The following is a 24,644-nucleotide window of genomic DNA, read 5'->3' on the forward strand; positions in this document are numbered from 1 at the left end:
TGTGCTGGAGGCAAGTCCCTGCTAGGCCGCCATGTTTTCGTGACCATCATCTTTTCCGCAAAGACGAAAACAACGAAGAAGTATATAAGTTCGTTGTTGCTAAATATCTGTGATATTAAGCTGTGAAAGTTGATTTTTTATGTTTGATTATAAATGTGATATCGTTATGAAACGTGCGCTGCCAAATTGTAATACTGACTTTCACAATCAATGAAGTGTTGTATTTTACTTCATTTTGTTTACTTTGCACTCACTGACTTGCTAGCTTTGATGGCCCCGAAGGACTGATATGTTGGTTACGATAGCACTAGCTGGAGCGCCTTATTGTTGCCACCGGGCTGGCTGGAGGGCCCAGAGTGCTGGCAGCCATCAGAAGTGTAAACGGGGCTTACGTAATAATGACAATTCATTAGTGAGTGGTATCTCGACGTAAAATACACTGGTGGCGTGATGAGACAGTTTTGGTTGTGTTGGTAATTTTCTCACGAAATTAAGTATGGCGCGCCGGAATTCAAGCATGTAAACATAAACAAACGACCATTTCAGATCAGAATTTCACTTCTAAGTTACTCCAGTTGTCGCGCAGCCTGGCGAATCTTTGGCACTAATTGAAAATCTGGACATTTTTTCTTCAAGGGCTTGCAAGGTAACGTCGAAATATAGAAAATTTTACGCATATCCGATTTTGTTCATTTCGTTGGAGGAAGGATTTGGCGGATCGCACTGTGGTATCTATTACAGTTATTATGGATAAGGGGCTGTCCATAAAAGACGTCACGCTTTTTTTGATTATTTTTGACTCCCCACCCCCCCTTTGTCACAAATTGTCACAGCATCAAAGACCCCCCATCCCCCCTATGTCACATGTCACGAATTAAAAAAAATAAAATTCATCTCAATACATACTCAATATGTATGCCAAAACATACAAATATGAGGGGAAAATCGATTTATTACATGCTGTCATTAGATTAAAAAATATCCCTAAAACTACAAAATTATCTAAATTATTTTATTAATATCAATTATATAAATTAACAAAAGGATTTGGTTGGAATTGATTAAACATTAAAATCATCTGTTTTATTCCTCCTGAGGGTACACAGATATATTATTGTTTTAGGTAAAGAATAATATTTCCTTAGTGTAGCATACAGGGCTGAGAAAATAAAGACCAAAACCTCATCAAAACGAGATCACTGCCGGAGAATCTTTTCATGATCAGTTGATCAGTGAATTTTAAATCACATCAATCAATATCGGTACTGATCTTCCGTCACACAATGGGTAGTGATTTTGAGCTAAAATGATTCTTGATTTATGTAAGTTCAATCATTGGATGATTCGATACGCTTTGATGTTGGTGGAGGAAAATCACATATGATCAAGATAAAACATGACATGATCTACGTTTGAAATCGTTGATCTCCCGCTCTTTTTCAAATGGAGTACAATTGAATAAACTTCATCAGAATCAGATAAGAGAAATTCTTATGATATCCTATTATCAATGGTAGAAAATCAAACTACTGAAAAAATTGTCAGTGTATAACTTAAGTTAAACCGTTTGAAGGCATCTTTTTCTTTTTTACTCACATTAGGCAAAATTTATTAATTTCACTAATTTACTCGCTCCTCCGTGCACTTTTGCTGATCACAACAGAAATGATTTCCTGCATCATTCATTTCCGAATTTACAAGAAGAAGCTTTTACATCAACAAATACACGTTTTCCTATAGAATGTAAACGTTTATTGTGGAGATTCTTTCAGGAAATAGGGCAAAGCAGTAATATAATTAGGTATTTCAAAAATGCGCTCTTTGAAAATATTGAACGTCACTTTCCAAAAACCTCCCCCCCCCCCCTTCCCCCTGTCACAAAAGGTCACGTTTTATGAAACACCCCCCTCCCCATTGCGGCATGACGTCTTTTATGGACAGCCCCTAATGGAGTGATTGTGCTGTGGGTGGCATTTCAAATGCAGATGATGAAAACGATTGGAACATCCCGGAACAAAACACCGCATTTCACTGTCAATATTTTCGCAAACAGAACCAACTCTAGATATTTTCATAAAAGCAACTCCCGGAACGTCATTTGTTTATGTTTTTTCTTCTTCACGTCCCTCTGTTATTCCAAAATAAACTGACAACCGCACTAACACATAGAAAAACGTGATCACCAGGGTATTTTACATCGTGGATGGGCATTACGACTCATTTTAATGAACGGCTCTGAACCGAACGCTCTTTAGTAAGAGCCGGTTCAATTGAACGGCTCATTGGCTCTTTCTCAATAAACCTCAAAGAGAAGAAGCGGTTCGAGAGAGTGAGTGTGAAAGCGACGGAAATACATAATTGGAGGTGTACATGTTCGAGGGAGTGAGATATTGAAATAAATTAGTTGGAATTCCAAGTGGAAAAAGTTTATGTTCCTTCTTCTACTCCAACAAAATAGTCTTCGAAAATTTATTGGAGAATAAATGTTCCTAATTATTCTTGAAAGCTTCATTAGAAAACATCACGTTTGAACAACAACGCAATCTACATGTCGAACTGTCACTAGAAGGTCACGGTTGTCAAATTTGGGCGGAAGCACGGATGAGCCACGGTTCGTAGCTTGGCTATCGTTTAATGTCGAGAGCCAAGGCTCTTCTTGAGAGTCGCGGATCAATTTTGGAGAGTTCATTGCTACGAGTCGGTTCAAATGAACTGCTCGTGAGCGCTCACCCATCACTACAATTCATCAGATGGAGGTCGGTACCGAATCATATCTGTGAGCTCAGCACGAAGTTTATGTTTCAAATCTATGGCTTGATCAACGCATATGCATCAACTATCGAGAAAAAATCACGATAATGAATTCTATGTGCTTCTGGGTAAGACCTACAGAGAGTGCTCAAAACGTTAAGCGAAGATCGTCGGGGTGCATTGGGTGCAGAACAATACCAACGACTACAATTTAAAGTTGAAGAAAATGATGCCAGGTCATTTTTTCAATGAAAAAAATCATCATTTTGCGAATTTTTTTCCAGAATTATCGATCAACAAGTTAACAAACAACCGCAGCATAGTTAGAGTAGAAGTTTTTCTAGACCCCAACGTTTCTGTTTGATTTTTTTCAATTTTTTAAATTTTTGGTGGTTGTTCAAAGTGAAAACTACGATTTTTAACGAAAAAAATCCGCCATTTTGTAGCTATAGAACCTCCACAAAGTAACAAATAACAAAAAGGAAAACGTTGGGGTCTAGCATTTTACAAGTGGAAAGTGTGTGCAAAATTTGAAAAAAATTGGTGCAGTAGTTTTTGAATGACGATGGACACGGACTTTCAAAACGTGCTTTCAAGGAAAACGCGTTTAATGGTTTTTGTCTATAAAATCAATGGAAATCATTAATTACTCCAAGGAGCCCGCAGGATTCTTTTATAATTTATCATAACGAAACATTTCAAGAATGTTTTGTCAAGTTTTGAAGTGAATCGAAGTAGAAATCTTGGGTCTGTGCATCGAGCTCTTGCTTCTTCGTAGAATGAGATAGCCATAGATAAAGGTCCATAACTTCCAGAGTTTCGTTGCAATAGGCTTGAAAATTTCACAGAAAACTCTTCAAATGTTTTACTATAAGAAACAATAAAGAAAATAATGAATGAGTGTTAGACCCTAAGTTAAGAGTCCATAGTTATTGAGGAGGACAGGATACTCTTATCAACAACAATGATGAATCTCATAGTAGCCAAAGGAGTTTTTCACTGTGTTTTTGAAAAGGAGGTTCTATTATCGATAACGGCCTTGGGTGGATGGATATGGCTGTAACCAGAAGAATTTTTCTACCAGCTATTGGATATTAGAACCATTAGAAGGGCAGCTTCGATCAACTATGGTAACTTATGTCATTTTCGCTTGATGTCAAGTCTAACCCAGTTTCCACCATAACTACTGTGCCAAACCGTTTGTTTGACGTCAGTTTCGAACCTAATTTCAACGCCATTGAGCTGGAATTCGAGTCAGTTTCGAATCTTCTTCTTATTTCGGGTTTGCTCACACCTCCGTTGCTAAGTGCGAACCCAATACAGTTCCGTGAAAAGTGTTTGTTTGGCGCAGCTACCCTGAATCAGTTTCAGTTTGCTCAATTGACAAACGAAATTATAGTCCATTCATATTTCAGCAAACATGTTGGATTTCTGCTAGATATAGAACCATTTGTTTTGTTTCAACAGCCGATTTTTATTTACGTGTTTGGCGTCATGTTGAGTAAGAAAGGTATGATTTTCGTTCTCTAATAAATTTTTTTTTCGGTGACCAAACAGTGAAGGAAACCAAAGAAAAATAGAGGGAAATAGTATGGGCAGATTACACCGTAAAATATTGGTTTCGTGAGTGTTGTTCTGTCCAAAACTCCACTTCCGATGAATTCCGCAGTGGTAGGCCATCCCGATCATCAGATCATAACCGAGTTTTATAAATACTTTATCCCTTTATGATATTTTCTATAATTTTTTAATATTTTAAGTATTTCTATTAGAATTGATTACGAAAATTGTTTTTGTTATGAACTTGTTATTGCTCGCAGATCGGGACTCGTTGCGGTGATATCGGACAATGTCAAAACAGTTCATGAAATAGTTTTGGCCGAAAGGAAGTGACGCGAGTTGCCAGATTCAACTAGACTTAGTACTGAGCTCATACGTCATATTTCGGATGGGGTATAGCAGATGAGAAAACTATCCTGCTGACACCAAACCAACCAAAAACACGGACGACGCCAGCGCACTTCGGAAGAGTGTTTGGCTCTGCTGAGTGAAATTCGGTAAAACTTGTGACATCGGTTGGCCACTATTGTTGAAACCTAAATCCACAATTAAACAAGTGCTCCGAAGTGGCCTTGGGAGGCTCAATGATTCGGAATGGTCATGAATAAAAAATACTCAAACTCTTACAAAAGCTGTCAGCTGTCTCTTAACTCAAATATGATTAGATAGATGGTAACTCTAGTTGAGACTACGTGCACTTTTTACGAATTTGAGAGGTGTACCACTCAATTTTAAGTTATGTTCAATGAGGGTGATCGGAATGACCCAGCAATTTTTGTTTTAAATTACTTACACGAATGACACTGTACCCAACTATTTTTTAGCAACGTGTAGTCATGATTGTGAACGGAAATCTAGTAATAAGAGTTAAAATGATCGTTTTTCCATGACAACACTACTTCACTAAAACATAGAATATGCACGCTGGCAATAAACCCATCGAAAATCGATAATTAAAATTTTTCTTATTCTTGATTTTCGTTTCCAACTACCGCATGCCTAATAACACACAAACTACAGATGAATTTAAAGCAGATACAAGCGTGAATGATTTATTTATATGAAAAGCGATTTGTTAGGTTTTTTTAGTGTTTGTGTTGGCCAAGTTCACAAGGCTTTATATTTTTTGTTAACAACATCAACCAGAAAACATTAAATACTTTTGCTTTTATCAAAACTATAGTTGTTTTTTTACTAAAACTAATGGTATTTACACACATACATTCAGAAACAAAGGCACACAATGGTTATTAGTTTTACAAACACATCGCAATATCAAGGGGTAGAAAGTAGCGATAGGCTAATGTTTTGTAGGAAGATAGACCGACACAAAGACACACTGAACGAGACGGCATTTGAATTACTATCGTGCGCTTGAGAGTGTGACATTATTAGTGGTACAACAACGGGTGGACAGATTGGTGGTTGCATATTACTAGCGGTAGTAGTAGTAGAAGTAGTGGTAGTAGTAGCAGTGGTGTAATAGTATTGCTCAGATTTGGTCTTACGTGAATCGTGCTGGGTCTTTTCCTCGGAGATCATCAGCGCGGCACGTTCGATACCCGAGTTCATACTCTGCGGCTCCAGATTATTTACGCAGTTTAGCATACTCCTGAAATTCGCACACTCTACGATTATGTAATAAGTGAATATTATCAGATTACGGATAGGAGTTGTGGTTTTGGAGTTTGGGATTTTGGTTTATGTTGTTTTTTTTTTTGGTTACTCGTCATCTTTTGCTTTGTTTGAGCTTATTTGTTTTGGATGTGGTTTTTTTTGTTTGACAGCCATTTGCAGTCTTTTAGCTTTTGTTGGTTTTTGATTCACACACTATCGCTCTCTTAGTTGAACCTTTTTTTGTACAGCTTTGATATATACAATTGTACACACGATACAGTGCTTTTGTTCTTTTTGTTCATTTGTTTGGTGAGAACACGTAATTGTTTGCAGGTGTGAAATAAAAATATTTGTATTTACATTCTACACTACTGCACCGGACCTGGTTTGAGTTAATCTATTCGTAATTCACATTGCTCGAGTTTCGAAATAGAACAATAGTAGACGCGTGAAATTTGCTTGAGCATGTGAGAATATTTGCATAAGTGTTGAGTTCTGTTCTAGTGTGGTATTGTTTAATCATAGTTTGCCTTGCAATTTGTACATAATAATTGTGACGTTTATAGTAGATCAAAGTGTGTGTTTATCGGTATTTTACATGAAAAAGGTGTTCAGTGTTTTGACGTGTTCGTGTGTATGTATGTGTGTGTAGAGTGGACAGAATTATAATAGGCTGTGCGTGTACGGTGACCATTTATCGTGTTCGGGCGGTGAAAGCACGTGAGAGAAAGTGAGATGTTACGAACCTGAGAGCGTTGGGTGAGTTATTTTAAGCGGTGAGCCTTTTTTTTATCGTTTCTATATTTACAGCTACGAGCAGGCTTGGCAAAACGCGTAAGGTATAACATTTGCGTGTTGGTTAAGGTTTATAAGCAGCAGTCATGGTACTTTTGTTTGAGTTATTGTATCTACTCAGCAGAGGATTTCAGGAAATGGTCGATGCAAAGCTTAGGTAAGGGTGGAAGAAATGAGAGATATTGTTTTCGATAACAGTATAATGTTTTTACAGATTGAAGTGTGATATTGGATAAGGGTCCATGTCCAGGTTCATTTAGTTGACGTGTAATAATCACGATAACGCTGGGCAGGACAAGATAAAGATAAAAATGACACATGCTTAGTAGTGTTCAGGTTTTTACTCAGGACATCAGGACATGTTTTGATACAACGGACAAATGAACTGTTCGTGAGAGCGAATCGTTAGGTAACTACATACGACAGTACACCTTTCCGTTAACGCCAACCAACGCAATTATGGTGGCAGACTTGTACAAATATTGGATAAGTTAGTCTTGTACAAATAAACGTTTTCCGTTCTTCCACTTTTAGGGTTTTCGCTCGTATTACTATGCGATAGTAAACCGAACGGTAAATTATTTTTAAGAAGTGAAAATAAATTATAATGAGTTGTGTTCTTTCACAACATTTTGGCACGACCTGTACCCGGTTATGATGAGGCTTCTGGCTAGGCATAAAATTATGTGTGTGTAGAATTGTGGAAAGTCGAAGTTTGCTGGTAGGTTGGTCTGCTTCTTCGATTTAGGTGCGGTGCAAATCGAAGACCTGGGAAAGTACTAGCACTTGGTAAACTTTTCTCGCTAGCAGGTGTTTCGGAAATTAGTGCTCCTGGTTCGCGGAAGGAGCACACCGGTGATGGGTGTGTGAATAAATGAAACCGAATAAACAGAAGAGCTGTAACGTCTTTATTTGACGGTGACTACAATCATATACAGATTTCAATGGAAAACTAAAACAATAGGATAATACTAAAATAGAAACTACAAAATAATGAGTGCTTCTTCTCATCGAGTTGTCTGAAAAAGTAACTGGACTTATGGAGGTGTTGGACGTCTCGGTTATTTTTGTTTGCCGTTGATTGCTGAAATTGACCTTGTACTTGTTCCATGCATGGGGACTGTATCAGTGTCTACTGTGTCTCGGCTTACGGTATCATCGCTGGAAATTTTGGAAGGATTATAATAGGAAATAAAATATAGGATATATGGTTGTTTGAAACGATAATATGGGTGCACCTAGTTGAACGAAATCGTAGGATGATTTGCAGTTATTAGTGAAGAGTTAGTGATCGTTACAGTTTGATCGTCGTTAGATAAGATTGCAGTCGATAAGATCTCTATAATTAATCCCTTTCCGTAGCAGATTTTAGCATATTGATTATTTCAGTGAATAGTTTTGACAGTTATTGAGCAACTTTACATAAAATCATTCCAATTGTATTTCTGTATTCTTTTAAGTTTTTAGGTTGGAACATATGCGGTATATTCGAAGAGTAATTTTATAGTTTTGTCATGAAACAACACGATCAAATGAAATAGTTTTTATTACACATATTTAGTTTCCTACGAATATATTTAAATGTTTCCCATAAGCGTAGATAAACACTTAGATAATCGATCGAATCGGATTTTGTCAAACGAATGTAAAAATTTGCATTCTGTAATTCGATCGAGTGATGCTTTTATATGAAAAGCTCGATCGGGCTACAGAATGCCAAATTTCGTATTCGATCGAAACAATCCGATTCGAACGAAATACAGAATCGGGGTGAATGTTTTGTGAATCGCTAAACCAGCATGATTGAACTCTCTGCAAAGAAGCTCTCCGCTTGCGTGTTGACCAGTTCTCATCGAGGTTCTTAAGTTGCTTGCCATTTTCAAGCAACCATTTTTGTTAGTTGATAGCTTATTTGTGACTAGTTTGCAACAAACAATTTGAGTGGTTTTTACTAAAATCTAACCACTCCAAAAACGCAGTTTTGACTAGTACCTTGTGACATATTAGAGAAAATATGTTGTCATTACAAGTTACTAGTATTAAAGAAATTACAAACTGAATAACTCCTGATGAAATTTGCACATTAAAATCTTATTAAAGAATGTATCAAAAAGCAGTCAGGAACAGTCAAACAGTAATAACGTTAAAATCGCTTAATTTGATTTTGCGTGTTTTTCCATATGTGTTTTGACATGCCAACACCCGCTTGCATGTGTCTGGCAGATTTCCCAGTCTGCCAGAAGATTTTTCTGGAATGGTGGCAGTACTCCAGAAATAGTCCAGCAACAATGTAACAACTGTTTCCGGCAGAGAATTTTTCCTAACCGTTATTAACGTTCCCCTTGATATTTGGAGATTTGTGCCTTACATGCAGGATTGACTAGTATCAAATAAAGTCGAACAGAAAAAAAGAAGGAAGAGCGATCTTTCAAGACGTGACGTGGCGAGAGAATTTCTCACAAGCGGGCAACAGCTGTGTTCACTGAAAATCATTTTACCTATTTTTTTTTAGGAGAAATCACTCATTGTTGAGCTCTTCTATAAGCTACCTAAGATTAGGTCGTTATCCACTCAAATTTTGACTTGATCGTAAAAAATAGGTAGCGTGCTTTGTTATGGCATAACACTACAAGTCCACAGTTTGAAACTAGATAAGAAACGGATGATTTTTTTCTGGTATTCTTTGGCAACACTGTTTTTGACAGATTACGCGTGAATCATGTCTTGTGTTTGTATCTAAACTTGTTCAGTTTGGTCTTTAATTTAATCCCAAATCGACTAACAACGTCTAACATTTGGTGAATGGGAGCTGGCAAAGAGAAAGGGAGCTCTACTTTTTTATCGAAAAACTGTACTCAACGATATAGTTCATTTCTGGTTGAATAGATAAGTCAATAAGCAAAATTGCCGCATCTGGAGTGAATACCAACCAGAAGCATTGCAAGAGCTACCAATGCATCCCAAAAAAAGTCACTGTTTGGTGTGGATTATGGGCCGGTGGCATTCGGGCCGTACTTTTGCAAAGGTGACGACGTTACTGTGAATGGCGAGCGCTATCGTGTGATGATTGACGATTTTTTTCTATCAAAAATGGAAGAATTGGACATGTCTGAAATGTGGCTTCAACAAGACTGAATATTCCTGTGCGTCATCTTCGCTCACGAACATATCGGGTGTACCTCAAGGCAGCAACATGGGTCCACTTCTGTTCTCCCGTTTTTTATTGAAGCTACTTTGCTGATCGGTAGTGGCTGTAAATTAGTTTACGCCGCCGATTTGCAACTATACCTTGAGGTACGCTCTATTGACGACTGCGTCCGACTTCAAACACATTCCACCGAATATTGAATCCATTACATTTTGACTAGAAAAGTGACGGACAAACGCTTCAAAGAGTGGATCGTGTTAAAGACCTTGGTGTTTTGTTGGATTCTGAATTCATTTTAATATGCATCGTTCTTCATTAATTACAAAAGCGACTCGACATTTGGGTTTCATTGTTAAAATCGGACGTGATTTTAACGATCACGATCGCTATTGTTTGTTTGGTATGGACACACTGGAACGACGCAGAAAACTTGAACATGCATTTTTTGTTGCAAAAATATTAAACGGCGATATTGATTCGCCGAAGCTTTTATCTAGTCTCGACTTCCGTGCATCACAACGATCGCTACGTTCTACGACTCTATGAACTGATAACAGGATGCATCAGAACATTTGGAACTGTTGAACATGTTGTCCTATTTGATTTCGGCGAACCTACACATAAATTTGCCCAGAAAATGTTACGATCCATAATTGTATAACTTGACTACATTATATTCATTAAGACCTGATTTAAATAACCGTGTAATTTAACGCCTTTGGACTATTTCTTGTGAAGCCAAGTTAAAGCCCATGTCTACAAGGATAAACCAGCAACGATTGACGCACAGGAAGCGAATATTGAAGTAGTTATTTGTGAAATGTCGACCGATATGATGGATAGAGTGTGCCAAAATTGGACTTTGCGCATGGGCCATCTAAAGCGGAACCGCGGCCAACATTTGCATGAAATCATCTTCAAACATTAAATTATATTGATCGTTCTACCGATTTCATAATGTTTGATTTTTTTTGTTTTTGAAAATCAATACTACCATTCTACGCATAATTGTCCCATATCCTGTGGGATTTCCTATGCATATGGGACAGTTGGATGTTAAACTGGCAACAAAGATGCTGAACTGGCAGCGCTGCTGAGTTCCCATATTTACAACTCAGATGTCAAAGTAATTGAACTCTTTCAAGTTGCATTTATAATGTCTACAAATACCTGACAATGAAATAAGTTACATTGTATCGAAAACAGTTTCTATTAAGACCCGCAGTTTTATCTGAACGGTTGTTACCTTTACGTAGATGCTATTTTTAGTGATGAAACTAACAGCAGCGAAACGGGGAAGCCAGCTCGTTTAATGAAACCAAAAAACCACCGATTCACCGGGTACGGTTTATATCGTATTTTATTTTATATAAACTGTCTGTTTTGCACATTCGAAATCACTTTTAACTTTTTCATAAAATGTGCACGCGACTAGGACCAGGTGGTGATTACGCCTGACAATGCGAATATCATACTGGCAGCTGCCCAACTGAACGAGGAGAGCTAAGCACAGACTAACAGACATGACAGTATGAGTAAATTTTTATAAAAATAATTTTTCGTGATGCACTAGTTCCACCTATATTGTACTGCGCGAACTATTTACTATCGGTATACCCCTTGTGTTATGTAAAAGTTTTTTTACTAGTTGGTTCCCCCTCGTTTGTCAACACCGATCAGCTGCTTGCAGGGATCCCTGATTTAATCATAATATTTGAAAAGGAATCGTCACAATAAATTATTGGATTACATTGATAATACCCTTTTTTAGTGATGTTGGAAGGTAACCATTTATTTTTCTCACCGTTGTTCATCTAGACTATTTTTGATTGTGTTGGTAATTTTCACCCGAAATTAAGTGACGGCAGACCGGAAGTAAGTGAATATTTTGTATTGCGTTGAAGGATGAGAAGTAGGCACAATTCTGTATATAGTTTTGGCAATATGTATCAAATCTGCATCCTGCATGAAATTCGCATGGACGTATACAAATCAATACATTAGAGATAATTCTGTATGAATGGCAACTCTGTTGGTAAATGATAAAAAATGAACACAGTCTAGATGACAGACAGGATGTTTTTGATAGGGCAACTTGGCGCCACCATGCCATATGCGAGTACTGTCCAAACTAAAGGAATATTCGAAATGACCGTTAAAATGATTAAAGAATCTAATTTGAGTGTCCTGTCTGTTAGTCTGTCGAACATAACATGTACGATGAGTGCGCGGTAGCAGTAAATCGGTGAACAATACTTAATAAACAATCATTATTCAAATAACAATTAAACAGCAAATTTGAATAATCGTTAATGAATAAGAATAAGCGCAATGTTCACAATAGTGTTCTGCAAAGAAAGTCAATATAATTACAATATCTTTAGCAGATCTTTAAATATATAATACTTTAATACCATTTATTTCCAATTCGGTTTCATTTTAAAATTGAAGAAAAGAAAGAAAATTTGAGGATTTTCTACAATTTTATTCCAACATGCAGAGCTTCCCCAGCTATAAAAATAAACAATAAACACCGTAAGTGACAACGTTAACGTTTGTTTAATTTCACTCACGGTACACTCCCAACCGGAATGATGTCAATGCAATCTTTCTTGCGCACAGCCTAGTGGTGAGTGCTGTTATTGTATAAGGTACCGGAACAAATCTACAATGAATCACAATAGCCAATAGAAGAACACTAAATACCGTTGTTAGGTCGTTAGGATTTACAAATCGATTCCTCATCCCCCGTATAGTCCTGATCTAGCCCCCAGTGACAACTGGCTATTCGCTGATCTAAAAAAAAGCTCACCGGTAAGAAAAACAACTCAAATGAAGAAGCCTATTTTGAGGCAAAAGAGCAAATTCTTCTTCAAGCACGGTATCGAGAAGCAAGAGAAGTGTTAGAACGATTGCATTGCTCTTGAAGGAGATCACATTGATGAACAAAATCGATTTTTTCTTAGTTTGTGATATGCTATTTATTTACTCTGTTCGTCATGAAATCATGACTGCTTCCGGATTCCGAGAATAAAATTATAACATTCAGAATTTTTTTTCCGATCTGTTTCCGATATACTTTCGCTTCAAAACAGAAGCAAAACTGTCAAATCTGAAGGAAACTTTCAGAGACCTGAATGTTCGACATTGATTGGGGCTCCGTTAACCACTTCGAAACATGATACTGAATTTTTTTCTCTGTAAGCACTTCACGTGACATTAGAGCTGACTCATCGTGTCAAAATAGACGGTGGTGTGGTTACCAGGTCCGACATGCAGAGAGCTTCTTCAGTACAGGACTAGTTACTTTAAAAAACAAATTGAATTTAGAAATTTTTGTTTTCTACCCGTAAAGTTTTTATTACCAATTCGTTGATTGAAAGTCGAGTAATTCGCAAAATAATGTGCCGACTTTACTTTACTTTACTGTTGCTGAAATAACCCTAGAAGTAATCTTTTGTGCATAGCACGTTACATAACGGTTTCGTTTTAACATATGAAACGATTGGGGAAGTTTGGCATTTTGGATTGAATAGAACCTAGATAAAGCGAACGAACGAATCGCAACGTGGTGCAGAACATAGTGCGAATGTGATGTGAATCTAGCAACGAGCAAAATATTGACTAATTAATGTGTAGCAGCTGAAGTCATGGCGGTAGAAGGTGAAAATGTCCCGAAAAAAAGGACGAAAGCACGTTCATGAGGATGTTTTCGTTTGTTTTACCTTTACCTAGACATTGTGCGAGGAGTTTGCTGGGGGCGGCAAGCAAAAGCCGGATTGTCCTGTTCGTTGAGAGGTGCCGTTATTTTAGTTGGATTGATTAATAGTGATTTAGTGGTGTTGTTTGCGGTAGCAGTGAAAATAGAAAACAAATTGGTCGTGTTAGCATCCTGTGTGTGTGTTCTTTTTTTCGTTTAACTTCAAACACACACATATACAGTAACTCACCTTTGCTTCAAAGTGAGTAGAACTCTATTTATTTTTTTTCATCGAGGATAAACTGAACCCATCCAAAAAAATAAGCACTAAGTGTACATTTCTCGGTTGATTTTTAATTAGGTCGTATAAGCAAGTGACAGTTTCTCTTTAATCACGCTCTCTTTTGATTATTGTGATGTGATTTAAAAGATTTTCTTTGATTTCACTACGCTGTTTGAAAGTCGAAAGTTTCGGGTATCATTTTATGCAAAGAGTTGAGTGATAAACGTGGAAACCGCTTGGTAATTAATAGAAGAGAAAGTAAACAAAGAGAAACTGTCACTTGCTTATACGCCCAAATGAAAAATCAACCGAGATTTGTTAGTTGAACCGAATAAGTGCTGCCAGTTATCTAGTTACTTTTCCGTAGTTTACAATCTCATTGACAGTGTATACCTTGACAGTGTATTGCATATCGTGAAACGTGTACTCGAAAATTTGTCGGAGTATTGAAGAATCCAACCAACTCTTTTGCGATCGCTGCGCCGCTCGAGTGGCGAGCTTTGAACTAAGCGATGGTGATAATTTTCATATTTTGCTTGAAGATTCGAACAAAATGCAGGGTTTTTATTTATTTTTCTTATGAAACGAATACTAACATACAAAAACGTGTGAAAATTTGGTAAAAAAATCGATTCAGTAACTTTCCGTGGTTTGTTTGATTGATATTTATGGAGAAATCGTAACATGAAATACCAAATTCGAAGAAGTGATGTTTGTTTTTTGGGTTGGATTTTGAGATTAATTGATAAATTATGATCAAAAGTTTTATGACTAGTCTATTTACTCATGTTTTATCATCTAAATCAAATCTGTATGTGAACTGAAAATTTCAAATTTCATCCTAGATTGTCAAGAGTATAGGACAATTTGAAATCATATGTTTGATGACAACACGTGAATAATCGTTTTTCTTACCCATATTTGTAAGGTTTTGCCATCTGCATTCTTTCAAACTCAAGTAAATTGAAAAATTCGTCAACAATTTTTCTAAATACATGGGATATGTCAAAACCTAAGACAAGACCTGACAACTGGCTTCTTATTCTTCCTTTCGTATCATCCTTCTCGTCATTTTCGCCAGATTTACAGATTTTTTAATAATTTTATGCTAAGAAAAAAACATTTAATTCAAATTTTTATACTCGGTTTTTGATTTGCAATAAACATAAAAAATGTTTTGGTGAATGGATTTTTAATTTTATATTAATGCTTAAATTTAATTGAGCTTCGATAACAAAACACAAAATATCTCATGTTGAACTCAAAATCGATTCCATTGTTGACGTATTACTGGATCTTTTTGAAACCGGAAAAAGTCAAGTTTGGATAGAAATGCTTAGTGCGACCAAAGTGTGGAACACAACAGTTCATTCTTATCGTAGAACTAAACACACTTTCAAGTTTACACTTATTTAACAAATCTTTTTTCGTTATACTTTAATTCACTAAAAAGAAAAACGGCTTGATGCTGATTTTAATTACACAGTACTGCCACTATAAACATTTATTACAAATGAGAATGAAAAAAAGTGTAACATTCTCTGAAAATTGTCATGGTGAGCTAAAATTATACATTTTAATAAACTTGTTTTTTTTTATTTTCTTTATACTTGGCATAATTGCTCGCGTATCCTGCAAACGTTTTTTCTTCTCACAATGTGCGGGTAGCAACACTAGAATCAACCAATCAGAAACTGGTCCATTTTTTAACAAAAGTTGCCCCCCAGTTGTCAGGTCTTGTCTTAGATCAAAACAATCACCATAACGCTATCTCGTGGTGACCACGCTGATTGGATTGTTCAATTCCGTATTATTATTATTTTTTTTTTTATTCAATAATATAATATAATATTAAGGCACACTGCTTAAGCTCTAAGATGCCAAGGGTATTTACTAATCTTAATTATCGTCTAACTTAAAACTAGAGTAGTATCATTATGTAATATAGTATCTGGCGATCGGTAGTGGCCGGTGAATTGAATTTAGGATGAGATGATTCCAGATGGCGATGGTAATTTTCTATGTTGGCCGCATTCTTCGGTCCGTGAGGGTCCGCGGGAAACACCCCCAGGCTACGAAGGCCCGGCGGGTGGCCCGCATGCTGGTCATTGACTGGAGCGGTCTTCCGGTGATGGTGATGTTACGGAAGAGAATGAAAAAAAGAAGTAAATATTGTGGGAAACGGGGTAAAAAAGGGGTGTGGGAACAAAATGTTTGAAAACGACAGAGATCTAATTAGTTGCCATCGAGATGGTGAAAAAACAGGGAAAGGGGAACGAAAAAGTTAGTGACAAAAAAAAAGATCTTGTTAATTCCAATGAAGATGGTGGACAGGGACGGGGATCGAGAGAATCGGGCGGATGTTAGTGTCGAACCTGTAGGTGGAGATTATATTTTCTGAGCGAGGAATAACACATTACACTTGTATATCAATGTGTTTAAGGTACTGGTATATGAGAAGCATATATGAACTATCCCGACTCGCCAACACATCCCGAACCGGCACCTCAGGCGGTCTACCTCGGGCCCTGAGGAATTCCAGTAGCTTCGACCTGGCGTCACGATACTCTACGCACGACCACACGACATGCTCGATGTCCTGATAACCGTCGCCACAGGTGCAGAGCCCGTTCTCCACGATCCCGATACGCCGGAGATGTGCGTTGAATGTATAGTGATTGGACATGAGCCGTGACATAACGCGAATGAAATCACGACTCATGTTCATCCCCTTGAACCAAGGTTTCGTCGATACCTTAGGGATAATGGAGTGTAGCCATCGTCCCAGTTCGTCATTCGTCCATGAAGTTTGCCAACTTTCGAGAGTTTTCTGACGAGAAATACTGAAAAATTCATTGAAGCAGATTGGTCTTTCATAAATATCACCTTCCAATGCGCCCACTTTAGCCAATAAGTCTGCCTTTTCATTGCCCGGAATGGAACAATGCGAAGGGACCCAGACTAACGATATTAAATAAGACCGTTCAGATAAAGTTCTCAAATGTTCCCGTATTTTCCCCAGGAAATATGGGGGATACTTTCCTGGCTTCATTGCCCGGAGAGCTTCTATTGAACTTAGACTGTCCGTGACAATGAAGTAATGGTCTTTGGGCATGGTTTCAATGATCTCGAGGGTGTACTGAATAGCAGCTAATTCTGCGACGTAAACTGAAGCCGGATCACTGAGTTTGTAAGAAGCGGTGATGTTTTGATTGAAGATGCCGAAGCCTGTGGACTCGTTGATGTTTGATCCGTCAGTGTAAAACACCTTTTCACAGTTGACTGTTCTAAATTTATTAAAAAATATTTGGGGCCACTTGAGGGCGCACGTGATCCGGAATTCCACGAATTTCTTCTCTCATGGATGTGTCGAAAAACACAGTAGAATCAGAAGTATCCAAGAAATGAGCACGGTTGGAAACAAACGAAGAAGGATTAATATTCTGAGCCATGTAATCAAAATACAAGGACATAAAACGGGTTTGAGAGTTAAGCTCAACTAACCTTTCGAAGTTTTCAATCACCAGAGGATTCAAAATGTCGCATCGAATGAGCAAACGATATGAGAGATCCCAGAACCGGTTTTTCAGTGGAAGAACGCCCGCCAGCACTTCGAGGCTCATCGTATGAGTCGATTGCATGCAACCCAAGGCAATACGCAAACAACGATACTGAATTCTTTCCAGCTTGATGAAATGAGTGTTCGCCACTGATCGGAAGCAGAGGCATCCATATTCCATAACGGACAATATCGTTGTTTGGTACAACCTGATCAGGTCTCCTGGGTGAGCACCCCACCAAGTTCCGGTTATTGTACGAAGAAAGTTGATTCTCTGCTGGCATTTTTGTTTCAGATACCTAATGTGACATCCCCAGGTGCCTTTGGAGTCGAACCAGACCCCGAGATATTTAAATGTGAAGGCCTGAGCTATGGTTTCACCCCCTAGTTGAAGCTGTAATTGTGCTGGTTCTCGCTTCCTCGAAAATACAACCAGCTCAGTTTTCTCCGTAGAGAACTCGATACCCATTTGAAGAGCCCATGATGATAAGTTGTCGAGAGTATCTTGTAATGGTCCTTGGAGATCGGCAGCTTTGGGTCCTATAATAGACACAACGCTGTCGTCGGCAAGTTGTCTTAGCGTGCAAGATGTGTTGATACATTCATCGATATTACTTACGTAAAAATTGTATAAAAGGGGGCTTAAGCATGAGCCCTGAGGAAGACCCATGTAGCTGAATCGTATTGTCGACAAATCACCATGCGCAAAGTACATGTGTTTCTCAGACAATAGATTATGTAAAAAGTTGTTCAAAACTGGCGAAAGACCATGCTGATGCAACTTCTCAGATAGGATATTTATAGAAACTGAGTCAAAAGCCCCCTTAATGTCTAGGAAAACTGATGCCATTTGTTCTTTACGAGCAAATGCCATTTGAATTTCTGTTGAGAGCAACGCAAGACAATCGTTCGTTCCTTTGCCCCTGCGGAAACCAAATTGTGTATCTGAAAGTAAACCATTAGTTTCGACCCAATTGTCTAGACGAAACAGAATCATTTTTTCGAACAATTTCCGGATACAGGAAAGCATAGCAATCGGCCGATACGAATTGTGATCGGAGGCTGGTTTCCCTGGTTTTTGAATGGCGATAACTCTGACTTGTCTCCAGTCGTGTGGGACAATATTACCCGTGAGGAACTTGTTGAATAAATTCAGCAAGCGCCTTTTGGCGGGGTCAGGCAGATTTTTCAACAAGTTGAATTTTATTCTGTCTAATCCCGGGGCTTTATTGTTACATGACAAAAGTGCAAGTGAGAGCTCTACCATCGAAAACGGTGATTCGTTTGTATTTGGTGTCGCGGCGCGGGTGATCTTCTGTTCCGGAACAGAGTCTGGGCATACTTTTTTAGCGAAATCGAATATCCAGCGGTTGGAGTATTCCTCGCTTTCATTCGTGGTGTTATGATTGCGCATTCGTCGGGCTGTGTTCCAAAGAGTGCTCATAGATGTTTCTTTCGTTAAGCCGTCTATAAACCGACGCCAGTAACCGCGTTTCTTGGCTCTAATCAAGTTCTTAGTTTTAACGTCTAACGCCGCGTAATTCCGGTAATTATCAGGTGTTCCATTTTTTCTGAATTTTTTATACGCGGAGGCTCTCTCCGCGTTTAAATTTGTGCACTCTTTGTCCCACCACGGGTTGGGAGGACGGATGTTAGTTTTTGCGCCGGGTACACGTTTCGTCTGAGCTTGAATCGCAGTATCGAGAATCAAGCCAGCCAAAAACGTATACTCTTCCTCCGGAGGAAGTTGTTGAGTTCTTTCAAGTTTCTCAGATATCGAGGTCGCATAGCTATTCCAATCAATATTTCGTGTGAGGTCATACGAAACATTGATTGTCTTCGATGGTTTTGAGCCGCTGGTGATTGATATTACGATCGGTAGATGATCACTACCGTGGGGATCAGGAATTACCTCCCACGTGCAATCCAACCGTAGCGATGTCGAGCAAAGGGATAAATCCAGCGCACTTGGTCTTGCTGGTGGTGCAGGAATCCGTGTCATTTCTCCCGTATTCAAGATTGTCATATTGAAGTTGTCGCAAATATCATGGATCATAGCTGATCTGTTATCGTCGTGAAGACAGCCCCATCCCGTACCGTGTGAGTTAAAGTCTCCTAAAACCAACGTCGGTGCGGGAAGGAGCTCTATGATATTACTGAGCCACCGATGCCCAACCAAGGCTCTAGGGGGAATGTAGATGGAAGCAATACAAAGGTCCTTACCTTTGATTGTAACATGACATGCGACAACTTCAATACCTGGTATCGAGGGGAGGTTAATTCGATAAAAAGAATAGCACTTTTTGATCCAAGGCGAATAATGTTAAAATCGTGGAAGTTTAAGGATATTTCAGAAGTTAGCCAAGTTTCGCACAATGCAAATGCGTCACATTTCAGATTATTTACTAGAAATTTAAAAGAATCTATTTTTGGGATGATACTTCTGCAATTCCACTGTAAAACAGTGATTAGATCCGTGACCTCGGTGGATGATTTAGCCATCGAAGGATACAATCGCTGAGAGAAGGGGCCAATTTGCAGTCAACTGCTTCAAATATGTTTTTACTGTTGGCATGAAAGCAATTAAAATGCTTCTAAGAGGGTCTGAAATATTGAAAGTTGTAAAAATCCAGTCCACAACATCAGAGAACTTGATAAGTCCAGCACCTAGTTGGTTCTCTGGTAGATTTTCTGGGACGCTTGGGGATTTTGTAGTCCCGGGAAGTCGTGGGAATTCCATCTCGGAATTGAGTTTTCCGAGACCAGGAGCTTTTTGCTTCGGTGTTGTGTCCCGATTCCCGTTAGCTGTAACTTTTCGAAGCCCTTCGGAAGACACCTTCGAACCCTTACTAGGTAGCTTATGAGAGGATTTATTTATTCTTTTCCTACAGCTATGAGGGACCGCCGAAGATGGACCTTCCAAAGGGTCGTCAGAATCGCTCTCGTCAGTTGACAAGCAGGCATATGGGTTCGTTGTCTGTTTAGGAGGGGTGGCACTTTTAAGCATCTCTGCGAAAGAACGCTTGGAGTGCTCCTTTAGGGAACGCTTCATTCGATCACCTCGCAGTTTGTAAGCGGGACAATCAGAGAGGTCATGCGGACCCTCCTTACAGTAGAGACACTTTTCAGCATCCTTACCGCAATAGCCGTCCGCATGAGCTTCCCCACAGTTAGCACAACGTGGCTTATTGCTGCAATGGGTAGCTGTATGCCCCAGTTGTTTGCAATTAGTACAGTTCATTACTCGGGGTACGAATAGGCGAACAGGCAAACGAACCCGGTCCAAGAGGATGTAGTTGGGCAAAGCAGAACCGGCGAAGGTCACACGATAAGAGTCTGATTGGGGATAGGACTTTGTTCCATCCCCGGCGATCGATACTGAATGCAATCGCTTGCAATCCATTATCTTGACATTCTTAAGTGAGGGGTCTTTAAAACAACCCGCCCCGTACTTAAGAACGTCCTCGCAAGTCAAACTCGAATCGGTGACCACACCGTCGATTTCGACTTCACGAGCTGGCACGTAGACGCGGTACTCCCGCGTAAAAGGATCATTTTGAACGAGCTCATTAGCCTGTTTTGAACTGGTAAACAGGACCCTGAGCTTGTCTGGACGTATCTTATCAAAACTTTTTATAGTATTGTATCGCGAGGACAGGTCCCGCGATATTTTTAAAATATTTAATTTTTTTTCTTTCGATTTGGTCCGGAAATAAACCGCATAAGGACCGGCCGGTAGTGCGAGCCCATCCGGATAGCTCTTTATGCGAGACTTTTTATAGTCAAGGGAAGTCTCCATTTGATCATCGGGAACGGGGGGGTCAGAATTTAGACTAGACATGTTGCGGAGCTACCTCCGCACAGAATTAAGTGAATCGGGGAGAAATAGAACAGTCGAATGCAGGAAGGAAAAAAAAACTAAATAATGATACTTAACTTAAATCCAACGTGGGCCACCAAGGCCTAGCCCTCGTCGATCGGCGTATCGCCGCTGCGATGGTGTGCAAAAAACCTCCGAGAGGAAAAAGCACACTCTTTTTTAATCCGCACAGTGATATCACGTACACCGCTGGGCCTGTTTTGATCGATCGAACAATCACCGGCTAACGGTACTGTTTCGATCGTCCGCTCACAACAATACACTGCTTCAGTATATAATGTGCATAAAACCTCTCACAGGAAAAAGCACTATTGTCTATTACACAATAGCGATCTAGTTTTGATCGTCCGGTCACTTTATCACACACGGCACTGGTTTTCAACGCTTTCGCAGTAAACACAAAGCACGTCCGTTCACTCGGAAGGTTGAAACGGCAATGAGTATTATTATTTGTACACGGTTGAAGCACGTGCTTCGAAAAGCACATGTATTGGATCTGAATGTAAGCGATCCAATACATGTGCTTTTCGAAGCACGTGCTTCAACCGTATTATTATTTGTACACGGTTGAAGCACGTGCTTCGAAAAGCACATGTATTGGATCGCTTACATTCAGAAATTAACGATTCTATAACAATTATAATGAAATTTTTGATACGTTTTCGTGAACAATAGTTTAATTTTGCGACCAACCTAGTTGATGAAAACCAAGCCGTTAATTTTGACTGTAGTCGTTCCATACTCAAAATCGAGTAGCTTGGTATCGGTACAGTTATTTTTAGCTTTTTTTGGGTGGGTTCAGTTTAGATCAAAGTAACTCGGTTGTAAATTCATAAAAACAACAAATACAGAAACCTTGTAAGCAAGTATGTACAACGAAGTAGTGTCGAATCTTGCATAGTGTTATTTTTGTTCCGTAAGCATAGCATGAAAAATTAAAATAGCATATCAATGTGCTCTGCAAAACTTCATTTCGCTGAATATAACATGCCTATCATTCCACAGATAGAGCACTATTTTGTTAGTGTTTTCTTTCTTAACACGGTGAACTTCTAACTGAATTAGCATTTCCTGTGCAGTGAATTTATAAGCGATCAAAGAATTGAGAATTCTAGCAAAAGCTGTCAACAAGAGAGTTTATGTAAATCATAGTTGGATGCTGTTTCGGAAAGTTAGTTATTTCATCAAAGCTGATGTCTTGAACTAGCTGCTTACTTTAACCGTTACAAATTCATCCTTTGCTTTTTCTTTTTTTGATGATGACATATGGAAGAAAATCGAATCACGTTTCTCACTCGAACCGTGCTCGTTATTTTTATTTTTATGGTTGTCATGGGATCGGGTGAAAAAAAAAATAAACGAAACGTTGGGGATGGTTGGATGAAAACTGAGCAAGCTCATAAACATTGGGCCATTGTTGGAATAGTCATGAAAAATAGTAAACTTCGATTGCTTGGAAACACGAAAGGAGAAAAATAAAAAATAAAGTATTAAACCTTCTGGTTAGGAAATCAAAACAACTCAAAATATACCAGGTACGTTGACAATCGACGGAAACAGAACATTTACCGTAATTCATTCATGCAGTGTTCATAAAGAAACCCAACAATCGAATTGCGAAAGAAACATAATCAAACGAGTGCGTGTTGATGACGGGTTTAAAATCGGATTTGATAAATCAAAGGCGAGGCGAGTGAGGGCTGGGAGGGATCCTTAAACATCTTTTGAAGTTGGAACAGGACTGTGAATGGTGGTTGGGTTTGGAAAGGATCGGGTTCATTGTGCGTCTGTTGGTGAGCAAAACTTACCCGTACAGTCTACTATCACGAATATGTCTAAAAATTAAAGTAGGAGTAAAATTAGATTTGTTGTTAGTTTGTTTCATGAAATATGGAATGTTTTATTCTAAGTGATTGCAATAGGACTGGGATCGAAAGATACTTTCTGTTTTAAGATATTATAGTAGCTAAATTGTGTAGTTTTTTTTTTGAGAATCACTTGATTTGGACTTTTTTTAATGTTGGACAATTCTTATGCGGCTTAAAAAAAAATTAAAATGATAAGTTCGAAATTACCAAAATGTTCCAAAGATTGTCGTAGTGCTGTTCTAGAAGTATTTTAAAATAGTATCAAATATTTCCTATGGTTCCGAAGTGATTAAAATTTGTTAGAACTCTTACAATTTTCAAAATTGTCCAAATTGTCGCCAAGCCACTGAGGTGATTCACCATAGTTAGATAGTTTTATCCATAATAGAAAGGAGCCGCGGCGAGATTGGGGCAGAACACGCATCGAGTTAAAGAATTTGCGTACAAAGATTCGGGTTCAACTACTCGAAACCAGACCCAAACATTTTTTATCGGGTTCGGGTTCGATCATTGAAATAATCGAAAAATTTGCAAAGTCCTATGATAATTGTTGAATGAATAATCGAATAACCGATTAATAGCCCTGACATCGATTAAACTTTATTCGAATAGTTTAAAATTACTATCGATTAATTAATAATCGAGTTATTCGAAACCTCCGACATTTCTAGCCGTGTTTGTGTGCAAGAATTGGCATGCCGGACCATAAGTACCCTAAATGGTTTCAAAAACCCAAAATTGGGTTGTTAATTTGACAAATTCTCATATTGTCATCTCATATCATTGAATTTTTTTTTTCAAAACTGTCAGTTTGTTTTCAAAATGTCTCAAAATTGATACGATATTGTCTCAAAATTATCACATCATATTTTATCAAAATAGTTTCAAACTTGTTTCAAAACTGTCTCAAATTGACTGTGTCAACATAGTTTCATAGTTATTTCAAAATGGTCTCCAAAGGGTCTTAAATTTGTCTGAAAATAGATTCATAATTGTCTAAAAACTTATTCAAAATAGCCTCAAAATTGTCTCGAATTTGTCTTTAAATTGACTCAAATTGCTGAAAAATTGTTTTGATTTTTTTTTCAAAATTGTCTCAACATTGTCCCAAAATAGCCTAAAAATTGTTTTAGTAGTGTCTGAAAATAAACCCAAATTATCTCGAAACAAACTTGCTATTCTCTAAAGATTGTCTGAAAATGATTTAAAAATCAATTCAATGTGATCTCAGAATTGTCTTTGAATAGGGCAACGGAGGTATTTTAGCCACTCGAATATATTTCGGTCCAGCGTACATATTTCTGGATGTAATCAAAATGAAGTGCATGGTGTCTAAGAATTTTAAAGATTATTCCATTCTTTTTCATATTAGGTATGAATATGTACTTCATATTTGATTTTAAGGTTGTCTAAAAATTGTTTCAAAATTAATTCAAATTGTGTACAAATGGTCTCAAAATGGTTCAAGAATAGTCTTGAAATC

At 38.2% G+C, this 24,644-nt stretch overlaps 1 protein-coding gene across 22 annotated transcripts in view; it reads right to left on the reverse strand.

Annotated features, from left to right (window-relative positions):
- The window catches only part of LOC131438815 (glucose transporter type 1), a 611,808-nt gene that overhangs the window by 16,788 nt on the left and 570,376 nt on the right, over positions 1–24,644 (reverse strand). For 11 of the 22 annotated variants that reach the window (XM_058609128.1, XM_058609114.1, XM_058609120.1 and 8 more), the window contains 2 exons: positions 23,102–23,128; positions 5,820–5,923 (listed from right to left, as the gene is read on the reverse strand). In XM_058609128.1, coding sequence (XP_058465111.1) covers positions 5,820–5,923; positions 23,102–23,128 — 131 coding nt within the window. Of the gene's footprint in view, positions 1–5,819; positions 5,940–7,640; positions 7,885–13,596; positions 13,656–23,101; positions 23,129–24,644 lie in introns of those variants that run through there. The other 11 variants (XM_058609117.1, XM_058609121.1, XM_058609115.1 and 8 more) reach the window with 8 other exon arrangements.

Source organism: Malaya genurostris, chromosome 3 (genome assembly GCF_030247185.1).
Source record: "Malaya genurostris strain Urasoe2022 chromosome 3, Malgen_1.1, whole genome shotgun sequence".
In the NCBI taxonomy this organism is placed as follows: domain Eukaryota; kingdom Metazoa; phylum Arthropoda; class Insecta; order Diptera; family Culicidae; genus Malaya; species Malaya genurostris.